Source organism: Schistocerca piceifrons, chromosome 3, assembly GCF_021461385.2.
Source record: "Schistocerca piceifrons isolate TAMUIC-IGC-003096 chromosome 3, iqSchPice1.1, whole genome shotgun sequence".
In the NCBI taxonomy this organism is placed as follows: domain Eukaryota; kingdom Metazoa; phylum Arthropoda; class Insecta; order Orthoptera; family Acrididae; genus Schistocerca; species Schistocerca piceifrons.
Window position 1 is genome coordinate 691,265,600 of NC_060140.1, and position 13,806 is coordinate 691,279,405.

The following is a 13,806-nucleotide window of genomic DNA, read 5'->3' on the forward strand; positions in this document are numbered from 1 at the left end:
AATATCTGCCACAGTGAAGGTTTTGTTATTTGTTGCCATTTAATGTCTAATCTGTGCTCAAATAATTCTATGGCCTTTAAGTGGCATTGATATTGTGGAGCCTAAGAACTCTGTAGCCACAGTTTTTAGCTACCTCATCCACAACATACTGTTAAAACTGTGCTGTGGTCTCTCTCTCTCTTCCCCCCCCCCCCCCCCCCCCCCCAAGACTTTCCGCATTGTGTTATTCCAGCCATACAACAATGTCTGCTTTTATCATTGCCATCGTTGGAGCTTTATCTCTAATAACTGAATGGTAGGGTGCATTATCCATTACAAAGACGTATGGCTGATTCAGGTTTTCCTATTAGTTGGCCCTTTAAACATGTCAGAAAAATGTCATGGTTCATCTCCCCATCATATTCACTCGTTATTCTCGATTTGTAAATGAGGAGATGTTAGATGTGAAAGCAGATGCAGTTCCAGTATGCAAGACAATAATTTGTGTGCCCTTTCCCACCGAACAACAGAACTTACACATATGTTATCATCTGTCCGGTCTTTTCTGATGGAATGACTAGAGTTATCCAGGTTTCGTTGAGCCACACTATGTCTTCAAATGGCACTTCAACAATACCTCTTTAAAGTTGACAACACTTGGCTATGATGTCATCTCCCTCCATTATAATTTGTGTCTATTAATTCTTTTGTACTGAAAACTGAGGGCTCTCATAACTGTTTACAAAGATGTTGTTCTGTCACTGAACAACTCTGCCTCGTGGAGCTTTTTTTTTTTTTTTTTTTTTTTTTTTTTTAAAGTTGGATGTTCTTATATCTTTCATACAGTACTTCATTAAGGATAACTGCATCATCTGCGAAAAGTCTGATGGTGTATTAATCGTGTCTGCAAGGTCATTAATACCCAGTATTAACAGCAAGGATCCCAACACACTTACCTGGGGCTCAACCAAATTTCTTTCTTTATGTGGTGATGACTGTCCATCCTAGATAACGTGTTTCTCCTGCCTACCAAAAGGTCCTCGGTCCTGTCCCAAATTTTGCTTCATGCCCTGTATGATCATATTTTTGATAATATATATAATACTGAGTCAGGTGATTTTCAGAAATCAAGAAATATATGTACTTGATGATCTTGACCCAAAGGTTTCAGTACATCATGTAAGAGAAGTGAGCATTGGGATTGGGTTGCACATGGTGGGTGTTTCCGAAATCTGTGCGGTTTGGTATGAAGTAAGTCATTCTGTTTGAGATATCTAATTATGTTTCAGCATATGTTCTAAGATTGTACAACAAATTAATATTGAGGTTATTGGATGGTAGTTTTGTGGATCATTTCTACTATCCTCCTTGTAAATCAGTGTGATCTGTGCTCCCTTCCCACTGCTGGGTGCAGTTTCTTTGTTAGAGGGATCTATGATATATTATAGTTAAGAGGGTTTAGCACAGCCACAAATTCAGTATAGAGTCTGATAGAGGTTCCATTGATACCTGATACTCATATCATGGGTTTTCCTTTGTAAAGGAACATGTGAAAACAGAGTTAAGCATTTCAGTTTTTGCCTTGCTACCCTCAATTTTAGTTCCTGTCTGATTCACGAGTGACTGGATATTAACTTGGTACCACTAACAGCTGTTACACATGACCAGGATTTACATTTTGTGAAAAATAATTTGACAGTATTTTGCTGTGTTAGTCAGCGAAGGCTTCACCATTGCTCTCTTGACAGCCAAATGTGTTCTGTTCAGCCCCTCTCTCCATCTATAGCCCTATACCTTGTTTTACACATACTACGCAGTAGTCTCTGTTCCTTTGAAGTTTCTTTATGGTGGCTGTATACAATGGAGGGCCCCTCTCATTATGAACTGTTCTACTGGAGATATATCCAGCCAGTGTGTGGTCAGCTATTCTTTTAAATTTGAGTCATAGTTCCTCCACATGCTCCTGTTCTGCATTAAAAGTTTCAAGTTCTGTATTGATATATGACACTACTGCTTCTTTATCTAGTCTGGTGAACATATGTGTCACTTTCTACTTTCTTTTGAATCTTAAAATTAAATGTTTCTTACAGCTGTCACATCTAGAATGGATACAAAGTGTTGCCTAATCTAAAAAAAAATCCTTGTGTACACATCACACACTGTCAGCTACGTGGGTAGTAGCCTGTGATGTGTTGTGCACACCTGATCCATTTATAGGAACCTTGTCAATAGGAACCTGAGCCAATTGGGGAAGGGTGCCTTACATGGTGCACTGTGTCCATCGTGCACTGAGACCTATCGCACCCTTCTTTGACGTGCATCCGCACTTGTGCTCATTCTCCAACTGTTGGGCGGGTTCACCCTACAGGGTGCGTATTTTTCCATCAACTGTGCAGTATGGTTTTCTACGCTTACGATAATGGAATTGTTTGCTTTGGTTGCACCTGATATCCAGCACGGTAGCCAGTCCGTTGTGGTGGGGCTGCCATGTACCCTGTTGGTTGTAGCACCCCTGACCACACAGGAATCGCTCTGCGGATGCCTGCGCCATTAACTCCCCACATATGCCGAGGACTAGAGGCCTGACACCCTGGGGCATTGGGACTCCCAGCAATGGCCGTCTTGCCAGGTGGCGTTTGCTGTGGCTGGGTGGTGCCCACGGGGAGGGCCCCTGGTTGGAGTGGGTGGCATCAGGGTGGATGATATGTGATGAATCATAGTACATCATCTCTTGCTGGTGCTCAAACACCAGCAAAGCATTCATGGGCTCAATTCAATGCACATAAGTACGACCCCAAATTGATCCCCTCCCAGGCCACACCATGGGAGGAATGCCAGGCTAAGGATGGCAGTGGTTCTTATTCGGCCTGTTACCTTGTATGTTCGAGAGCTGATGGGGATTCTTTCATGACGATGAAGCCTCTGTTTTTTGTTCAGCATGTAGAGTACAGGTTTGGGGAGGTGAAAAGCTTGTCCAAAATGAGATGTCAGTCAGTCTTGATCAAAACAGTATCCTCTGGCCAGTCACAGGCATTACTCACTTGTGACAAGCTGGGGGATGTTTCTGTAACTGTCACGCGCCATAAAAGCCTAAATATAGTCCAAGGTATCATATTTCACAGAGACCTTCTTCTACAGTCTGACGATGAGCTGCATGCCAATTTAGAGTGGTGAGGTGTAAATTTCGTTTGGCGTATCCACTGGGGTCCGAGGGATAATCAGGTTGCCACTGGTGCCTTCATCTTGGCCTTCGAGGGTGATACATTACCCAAGAAGGTCAAAGTGATGGTGTACCGCTGTGATGTAAAGCCCTATATCCCTCCCCCAATGCGGTGCTTTAAATGCTGGAAGTTCAGCCACATGTCTTCCTTCTTCACTTTCAGCATCACATGTCAAGGTTGCAGACGCCCATCACGTCCCAATACTCCATGTGTCCCGCCTCCCATCTGTGTCAACTGTGAAGAGCGCCATTCGCCTTGCTCGCCTGACTACAGGATTCTCCAGAAAGAAAGGAAAGTCATGGAGTACAAGACCCTGGACTGACCAACCTACACTGATGCTAAGAGGAAATTTGAATGCCTACATCCTGTACGTATGACATCGTCTTATGCTGCAGCTCCACCAATCGAAGTTACCTCTCAGAGCCGGAAGACTACACCTGCCCCCTTGATGGTGGGGGGCACTTCCCTCCCTGTTGCTCCTGCACCACCTACCATCGGGAATATCTGATCCCACTTCTGCCCTGGAGAAGCGTAAGTCTTATTCGGCTCCTCTTGCTAGGAAGGGGTCCCTTGAGTCACTCCCTTCCCAGGTTTCCACTAGTGGGGAAGATGACAGCTGCCAATGCCTGACTAGCCCAAAAGCAGCTGGTCATTGGGCTTCACACTCATCCTCAGTCCTGGAGACTGAATCAGTGAAGTCCTCCCAGCCAGGCAAACCCAAGAAGCAGTGAGAGAAATCCAGAAAGAAGATCCCCAAGACCAAGGGAATTGGGGTGGCGCTGACACTACCACTGCCTACAAGCTCTGTGTCTGCAGGTGAGGTGGAGATTCTGGCGTCTGCTGAAGACCTAGATCTCGCTAGACCCTCAGACACAATGGATATAGACTGCCGAGGTAAAAATTCGGTGTCAGCAGGTGACCCTGAGGCATAAACTGCCTCATTGAATGTTTGGTGCCTTCCCAGTCTCACAATGACATCATCCGCCAGTGGAATTGCGGTGGTTTTTTCCACCGCCTGGCTGAGATAGAGCAACTAAGCTTTACACCTGCTTTCTGCATTGCCCTCCAGGAAACGTTGTTCCCAGCTATGCAGACCCCTGCTCTCCATGGCTATAAAGGATATTACAGGAACCATAGTGACTATAATCAAGTGTCAGGGGGAGTTTGCGTTTACGTCCTAAACTCAGTCTCTGTAGTGAAACTGTCCTCCTTCAAATCCCTCGTGAATCTGTGGCTGTCAGAATGAGGATAACTCAGGAAATAACTGTCTGCAATGTATATCTTCCTCCAGATGGTGCAGTACCCTTAAATGTATTAGCTGCAGTGATTGATCAACTCCCTAAACATTTTCTACTTTTGGGAGATTTTAATGCCCATAACCCCTTGTGGGGTGGGACCGTGCTTACTGGCCGAGGCAGAGATGTTGAAACTTTACTGTCTCAGTTTGACCTCTGGCTCTTAAATACAAGGACTGCCACACATTTCAGTATGGCTCATGGTAATTACTCGGCCATTGGTTTATCAATTTGCAGCCCAGGACTTATCCCATCTATCCACTGGAGAGCACATGACGGCCTGTGTGGCAGTGACCACTTCCCCGTCTTCCTGTCACTGCCCCGGCATCAGACCCACGGACACCTGCCCAGATGGGCTTTAAACAAGGTGGACTGGGAAACTTTCACCTCTGCTGTCACCGTTGAATCTCCACAACATGGGAACATCGATATGATGGTTGAGCAGATGACTACAACAATCCTTTCTGCGGCAGAAAATGCGATCCCTCACTCTTTAGGGTGTCCCCGGCGAAAGGCAGTCCCTTGGTGGTCACTGGAAGTCGCAGAAGCAATTAAGGAGCATTGACGAGCTCTGCAGCAGCATAAGCAGCACCATTCCCTAGAGCACCTAATAGCCTTTAAACGGCTCCGTGCCCATGTTTGCCAACTTATCAGACGACGGAAGAAGGAGTGTTGGGAGAGAGAGGTCTCGACCATTGGGTGCCATATATCACCTTCCCAAGTCTGGGCAAGGATCAAACGTGTTTTTGGGTACCAGACCCCAAAAGGTGTTCTACATCTATATATACATCCATACTCCGCAAACCACCTGACAGTGTGTGGCGGAGGGTACTTTGAGTACCTCTATTGGTTATCCCTTCTATTCCAGTCTCGTATTGTTCGTCGAAAGAAAGATTGTTGGTATGCCTCTGTGTGGGCTCTAATCTCTCTGATTTTATCCTCATGGTCTCTTCGTGGTGATCCCGGTGTTAACATAAATGGCATGTTATCTACCAATGCAATCGGCCCATCAGTCTCACCAATGTTCTTTGTAAGCTGCTGGAACATAGAGCGTGTTGGCAGTTGGGTTGGATCCTGGAGTCACTTGGCCTACTGGCTCCATGTCAAGGCAGCTTCTGCCAGGGTCACTCTACCACTGATAATCTTGTGTCCTTTGAGTCTGCCATCCCAACAGCCTTTTCCAGATGCCAACACTTGGTTGCCATCTTTGTTGATTTACGAAAAGCGTATGACATGACCTGGCGACATCATATCCTTGCCGCATCATACAAGCAGGCTCTCAGAGACCCGCTCCTGATTTTCATCCAAAATTTCCTGGCGCTTCGTACTTTCCGTGTCGTAGTTGGTGCCTCCCATAATTACCCCCATATCCAGGAGAATGGGGTCCCACAGGGCTCTGTATTGAGTGTATCTCTATTTTTAGTGGCCGTTAATGGTCTAGCAGCAGGTTTAGGGCCATCTGTCTCACCTTCTCTGTATGTAGACGACTTCTGCATTTTGTACTGCTCCACCAGAAGGCTCTGTCATGGGCTCTAGCCCATGGTTTCCAGTTTTTGGTTGCAAAGTTGTATGTTATACACTTCTGTCGGCATCATACCGTTCATCCAGAACCAGAACTTTACCTTAACAACGATCCACTCACTGTAGTGTAGACATATCGATTCTTAGGAATGGTTGGGATACCCAATTAACTTGGCTTCCTCACCTTCATCAGCTTAAGCGGAAGTGCTGGCAGCGCCATAATGCCCTCCACTGCCTGAGCAACACCATTTGGGGTGCAGATTGCTCTATGCTGCTGCAGCTCTACAGAGCCCGTGTTCCATCCTGCCTTGACTGTGGGAATCTGGTTTATGGTTTGGTGGCGCCCTCAGCATTGTGATTACTCAACCCAGTGCACCGCTGTGGCATTCGCTTAGCTGCAGGAGCTCTTAGGATGATTCTGGTGACCACCGTCCTGGTGGAGGCCAGAGTCCCTCCATTGCAGGTTAGGCATGCACAACTGCTGGCCAGTTACGTTGCACAGGTTTGTAGTTCTCCTGCACATCCAAATTACCATCTCCTTTTCCCACCCACAGCGGTTCATCTCCCGCATCGGCGGCCCAGGTCAGGGTTCCAATTGCAGTTCCTGTCTGATCCCTTCTTTCCGAACTGAAATCCTTGCCTTCACCACCTATAATTGAGGTACATTTAAGTAGACCTCCTTGGTGTACACCTAGGCCGCAGCTTTCCGCTGCCACTTACTCTTGCTTCTTGACATGTACCGTGGCCATGAAGTGGTTTACACCGATGGCTGATAATCAGTTCGGCTTCGCGTGTGTCCATGGAGGACATACTGAACAGTATTCCTTGCCTGATGGCTGCAGTATTTTCACTGTTGTGCTGGTGGGTGTATCTCGTGCTCTTGAGCACATCTGTTCTTGCCCTGGGGAGTCGTTTCTTCTGCGTACTGACTCCTTGAGTGGCCCACAAGCTATCAATGTAAGTTTTCGCGCATGTCCTTTGTCCCTCTGTGTTCTCCACTCTAATACTTTTAGGCTGGATGTTTTAATGTGTCACAGAGTGTCTGGCTTTTCCTTTTTATTCTCGTGGTCAGCCAGCCACTGTTCATCTGCTCTCTTGTTTTTATTGCTTCTACCTATTTTTTGCTTCTCTCTGTGGTTTTCTTTTCCTATTTTGCTCATACTAGTGTTGGTTGTCCTGTTGTTTTTCTGGTTCTTCCAATCTTTTGTTATTGTGCAGTACATCTCCTTTCTTTCCTTCTTTCCCTTGTGTAATTATTTTACCAGGAACAAGGGACCGATGTCCTTGCAGTTTGTTCCCTTTCCCCCCACCTTTAAACCAACCAGCCAACCAACCAACCAACCAACCAATCAATCCTCTTGATCTAGGACAAAGCACGTTTCCCAATGGGAAAGTGAATCACACGGTGCTGTTCCCGTTTCAGTGGAAATGGGGTGTATATGCCCCCGGGACAACCAGAAAATGCAGGAAAAACCTGGGAATTTTTTCATCCATGAGAAATCCGGGGAAAGCATGAGGATTTTTTAGACTTTTGGAAATTTTTCATTGTTTTAGTTTTCAGTTCATTTTTTGTAATTTTGACTGGTAATTACTGATACTCGTAGCCCAATACTGCAGAGTAATACTGTAGCAATAAAACATAAACAAGAGAATAACACCAAAATAGAACTTTAGTTGCAAATAAAATGTCCCATTTACAGCAACAAAATACAGTACACACACAAGCATCTGCGGAGCCGACAGCATAGCATATCCAAAGACTCTGCAATACTTCATAACAAAAAACTGCTCTTGATGCATCTTTCTCATAAGCCTCGTTTTGATGAGTGCGCCGTTATAACTGTTTACATTTCTAACAGGTCACGGAAAAATGTTCGATTGGTGATTTCAGAAGTGTTACTTTCAAAGTAAATTTCCTTCTACACAAGATGAATTACGTTACTGTGAGATTATGCAATGAATTTCTTAAATCATGGAGCATTACTCTCTCATTCAAATCTTAATACTGAGGACTAGTCACTTACAAAAATTTTGGGTCCAGATGATCAGCAATTTATGCCGTTATAAAAAATTTCACTGGCAAATTTGCGTTTGATATATCTTACAAAGCTAAGACATGCTAAAAAATACCAAGTTTCATCAAAGTTAATATGACAATGAAAATAATCAGTTTTTGAGAATATAATGTAATTGGATAGATAAAAAATCTATATGCCAAGTGGTGGCACATATAAGAAGGTTATACTTACGCAAACTTTTGGCGCCAATGGCACCTACTTTCAGCTGAGGGGTTTAAGGGGAAGGAAGAGGGGTAAGGAAAAGGACTAGAGAGGTTTAGGAAAAGGGGTAGATCTCAGAAATGTCACCCAGAACTATGGGCCAGGGGAGACTTACCAGATGGGATGAGAAGGAAAGACTAATTGATGAGGACTGCACCAGAAGAGATTTGGAAACCTGAGAGCTTGAAGATGGAAGACAGGATAATATGGAAGACAGAGATTACTGCTAAAACACAGTGCACATGTTAATAAGAATGAACAGCTAAGTGCATTATACATAAGAGGTGGAAGAGGGGACAGTGAAAATAGGCAGACCAGAAAATGAAAGATGTAGAAAACTAAAACGGGGTGAAGAAAGAAGTAGCTACGCTATGGCTCCTACCTGTGTGACCATCCCCACTGCAAGTCTTGCCCTAAGCGCCCTCCTATCACCACCTATACCAGCCCTGTATGTGGCGAAACGTATGCTATCAAAGGGCACATCATATATCACCTGTTATTTAAACATTGTTCGGCCTTTTACATCGGCATGCCTACCACAAAGTTATCAGTTAGTTTGAATGGGCATAGGCAGTGGGTGTATACTTGCGGCACACAATAACCTCTTGCAGAGTGTGCCATACAATGTGAGAGTTGTGACCTCAGTGCCTGTTCCACCATACGCACCATCTGGTTCTTCTCCCCAGTTTCTCAGAACTCCCCAGGTGGGGACTAGCACTACATGTCCTTGGTGCCCACCACCTACCTGATCTTAATTTACATTAATTTCTGCTGTGTCAGCATTTCTTCACTGTAGCTACTCCTTTCTTCGCACAGTTTAGTTTTTCACAGGTTTCATTTCCTGCCCTGCCTATTTCTTGCCATTCCCCTCCCACCTCTGTTACGTTAAATGCATTTAGGTTTTCGCTCTTATTAACTTGTGCATGATGTTTTAGCAGTAATTTCTGTTTTGCATATTATCCTGTCTTCCACACTTAAGCTCTCAGGTTTTCAAATCTTGTCCAGTACTGTCCCTAATGACCAGACTTTCCTTCTCATCCTGCCTGGTAAATTTTGCCTGACCTTATGGTTAAAGGGATTGCTATAGCACCCTGAGTCCTCCCTGGTCCCTGTGTACCCTGTACAGGACACCTAGAACTACTGTTGACACACCACTTGCAGTGAAGTGAGTGGGGAATGACAGATGCTGTTCGCCCACAGAGGAGACAGGATCCACAGGTGAGGATAGTACTCGAGTTAACTTAGGTACGTTAGGTCCTGGTACATGACTCTCTTCTGGTGCACCGATTCACAACAGCTGCCAATTGTTTGGCAGTGGTCGGGGCAATTTCCAGCTGCTTGTGAATGCCAACTAACTCATCCTGTGTTCGAAAACAGTATTCACGTTTGGGCTGCATTGTGGCTGGTGCAGTGTTTTACAGCGTAGTGAACAAATAACTTTAAACCAACCCTGCTGACTATCTTCTAATCTGCTGAGCTAAAAAATTAGTAATTCCCTGAAATAATTGAAGCTGTTAAGACAACAAGAAAACCTGTGGTAAAATTAGTGTTTTCTAAACTTTTTGCGGTAGTTATAGTTGCTAACAAACTCAGAAATAGAGTTAATTACAATAAATGTAGATAGTACATAATTCTCACGAAAGGAGACACTAAATGTAACACAATGTTTGTTACAATATGTGCTACAGTAATTAAAACACACATGCTGATTTATTATGAATTAGTTTATGCACAGGACAATTGTAATTTCCAAAAGTTCTCAAAAACGTATGTTTATTTGCGTTGACGTACACTTAAATTCAGTACGATGTATTCTTGAGCAGTAACTATGAATCACAAAACTGATTTACTACAAAATAAGTTAACCACAGCTCTGTAACTTACAAAAATTTTCAAAAATATAATTTTGTAAACATCCAAAAATTATCAAAAATTACATATGTCTCACATAATTATACCACGAAATTAGAGAATGATTGTTTTGAATGAGGATAGTCCTACTGTTTTCAAAAGTTTTAAATGAAAATGTTCAAAATTTCTCCCATTGCAAATGAGTATTGCTACAATTGATGAAATATTATGCAGAAGTGACACAAACAAAAAAATCTGTGAATCTAGAATTTCAAATTGGCACATCAATCTGGCACACGCTGTCTCTCAAAAAAAAAAAAAATTTATTTATATATATATATATATATATATATATATATATATATATATATATATATATATATATATATATATATATATATTGCTTTTACATATAAATAAACGTGCTAATTACCCAGACTTTTTACTTAGCTGATTCTGTGCAACTTCTTCACCGGCGTGCCAAATATTAACATTGCAGTGTCAGTTTATCTCAGCCAAAATCACAAAAATGTGCAGCACCAAGAAAAGACATCTTCTGCCTGGAGCAGCTGTTAATACAAATGTACATAAGAGTATGTCGTGACTTTTAAGCACCAGATGAAGATTAACATACAGGATTCAAAATGAATTTTACATTAATGAAAATAATGATTTCCTGAAGATGGATTTTATTCATTACTCCATTATCAGATATATCAGTTTTAAATATTTCCGTCGTAGTTAAGATGAAATAATAAGGATTCATCATAGGCAGTAGCAGGGGAGAGAGAAGTTGGAAGGAGACATCAGTTTGATGTTCTTTGCTTCAGTGCAGAATTGTTAGATGAGATAATGGAAATTTTGCAATGCATACACATACAAAAAGCCTGTGTACAAAATGAATTATTGTTTCATTAGAGCATCAGATGAGCCTGAAACCAAAACTGGAGATTGACAAGAACTGTGAAAGAAATAGATCACATATAGAAAAAAGAAAAAAATATAAGTATAGAATAGAGGCAGTGCTTGTGATACACTTTTGTAGGGGAGTGACACATGCTGAAGGTGACTTGGAGATGTGAATTGAGGAAATATGAGAGGATATAGGAAGGGGAAACTTGAATGGAGGGAGTGGGGACAGTAAGTTAGCTGAGATTGAGGTCAAGATGTTTATGGGAGTGAAGGATGTGTTGTAAGGATAACTCCCATCTACATAGTTGAGAGAAGCTAGTAGTGGAGGGAAGGATCCAGATGGCCTGAAATTGAGGGTGATGTGCTCATCTTTATGTTGTACCACTAGATGGTCAACTTCATTCTTGGCAACAGTTTGGTGGTGGCCAACTGGTTGGTAATCACACTGACATAAAAATCTGTGCAGTGTTTGCAGCAGGTCTGGTATAAAATTTAGCTGCTTTCACAGGTGGCCTGATCTCTGATTGGGTACGGTAAGCCTGCGACAGGGCTAGAATAGGAAGTGCAGGATGGGTGGACTGGGCAGTTCTCACACATTTGTCTTCCACCAAGGTATGATACCTGTGTCAAGAGCTTGGGAGTGAATGTGGTACAGGGATGGACTAGAATGTGTAGTTTGCGTGGGTGATGGAACACCACTTTGGGAGGGGGGGATGGATGTTGGATTGGATGTCCCTCATTTCATGATGTGATTGGGAGATAATTAAATACAGTTCAGTTGTTCCAGTCCAGGGTGATAATGGGTGACGAGGGGGGAGGGAGGTGTGCACTACTTTGTAGCTGATTCTTGGGGGTGGTGGGAGAGTTGGGGTTATGAGGATATGACTTGGAAAATCTGTTTGTGAAATAGATTTGGAGGTTATTGCCTGTCGGATAAAGTTCTCCAACTTACTGAGCAAGGGAGTTGTCACTGCAGGTACCTCATCCACAAGTGAGTTTGCTGTGTGGGATGGATTTTTTGTTGTGCAAGGGATGGCAGCTGTCAAAATGCGAGGAGGGGGGGGGGGGGGGGCGGTGGGCGGCATGCATGCGCTGTACACTGGCTCGTAAAAGAGGAGTGTTCTGGAAGGTAGCAGCCTCGCCCCCATTCTCCATCGACAACTCAACACTGTTGCATTCTGATGAGTGGTCTTCAATCCAAAAGTATTTATAAGTATAGGATCAGTCAGGTGTTCTGTCTTTGTGTACCATTTTAGTGTCAGTATAAGTAGCCAACTCACTGCTGATTCACATTATTTATGGGCTTTCTAAACGTAAGTCCCTTACATTTCAGTACACGGTTGGCATTCGTCAAACACTGGCAGTATATGCAATGATTTCTTCTTTGTATTAAATTTATATTTCGTTACATTGTCTAGCCTACATAAGTAAACCTCTTCTATGTGCCTCTTCACCTTTTCTTCCTGCTTCTAATATTTTCTCAATATTACTTGAAAACATTCTATATATATATATATGCTAAACACAGTATGGATGCTGTTTGCAGTACTGCTGTTTTGGTTCCATTCTGATGGTTGTGTAGGTGGAAATGTAATGTTATTTAAAGAATTACTGAATACAGAGAGTATTCATCTCAGATTGTAAATTTATAGCATAAAGTATTTCTACAGATATTAAACTACATTCTAAACAAAAGCATTTTCAGTGATGTTTTATGAGGGAGAAATTAACGCAGTGGTCTGCTTACCAAGTCTGTGTTACTTTCTGCAGTTTTTTGTTAATTCTTTTAATAGTTTTTTGCTATATGAATTATTAATTTTGAAATTTTTGTGTAAAAATCAGAACATTTATTTTCTTGCTTTCAGGTATTTGAAAAAAATCAATGCTGAAAGAGCGAATATTTGCTTGCCACAGATATTATTGCACACAGATGCTGCTCAGGGTATTGGCAAAATTTCAGTAAATTTTGAAACCCTGAATGTTGATTACCTCACAGTAGTTGGCCACAAGGTAAAACTGACAATGGAAGTGTCGCCTCTATGTATGGGTACATTCTTAAATTCCTGTTTGAAAACTTAGTGGTAGATGACAGGAAAGCTTTTATTTAAGCAGAATATACTGAAGAAATATAGCAGTTTACATTAAAATTTCAGTCCTTTGTGACATACAGAGCACTTATATTCTAGATTACATTTACTACACTAGCACCACCGTGAAAATAGGATAAGGAAATGCTGAATTGGGAAAATCAGGCAGTGTTATGAGTTTATTATTGCCTTATGTCAACCAAGGTCATACCATTTGACAATTGGTGTTTGAACCCCAAATTACTCCTGTGGTTCCAAGAAAAATTTACAATTTCCATTGGAACAGCATGCAAAAACAGGCAACATTTACCCTTATTCTCTGACAGACAGACAAAATGGGAAATACGATTCAAGTCCTGTGGAACACTGTTGGTACTAAAATGAATGGGCAACAAAGAAGTCTGAATTCTTTGAACTGTAAATTGCTGAAATTTTTTTGAGACAGAAAAAACATAAAACAGGCCAAAATAAATGGAACTCACTTGTGCAGTTTGCTGTAAGTCAATGGGTGCTGTTAAGACAGACATGCTGTTAATTTCTGCACCTGACAGACAGTGAAGTGATGCAAGAAAGCATCCTTTCATTTGATTGACTTGCCTGTGGTGAATGAAAAAACATTTTTTAAATACAAAAGCAACAGAAGATGCCACTGGCAAAATTC

General features: G+C 42.4%; 1 protein-coding gene across 3 annotated transcripts in view; it reads left to right on the forward strand.

Moving 5' to 3' along the window:
* The window catches only part of LOC124788123 (selenocysteine lyase-like), a 164,784-nt gene that overhangs the window by 86,848 nt on the left and 64,130 nt on the right, over positions 1-13,806 (forward strand). For all 3 annotated transcript variants that reach the window (XM_047255254.1, XM_047255256.1, XM_047255253.1), the window contains exon 5: positions 12,924-13,068. In XM_047255254.1, coding sequence (XP_047111210.1) covers positions 12,924-13,068 — 145 coding nt within the window. The remainder of the gene's footprint in view (positions 1-12,923; positions 13,069-13,806) is intronic.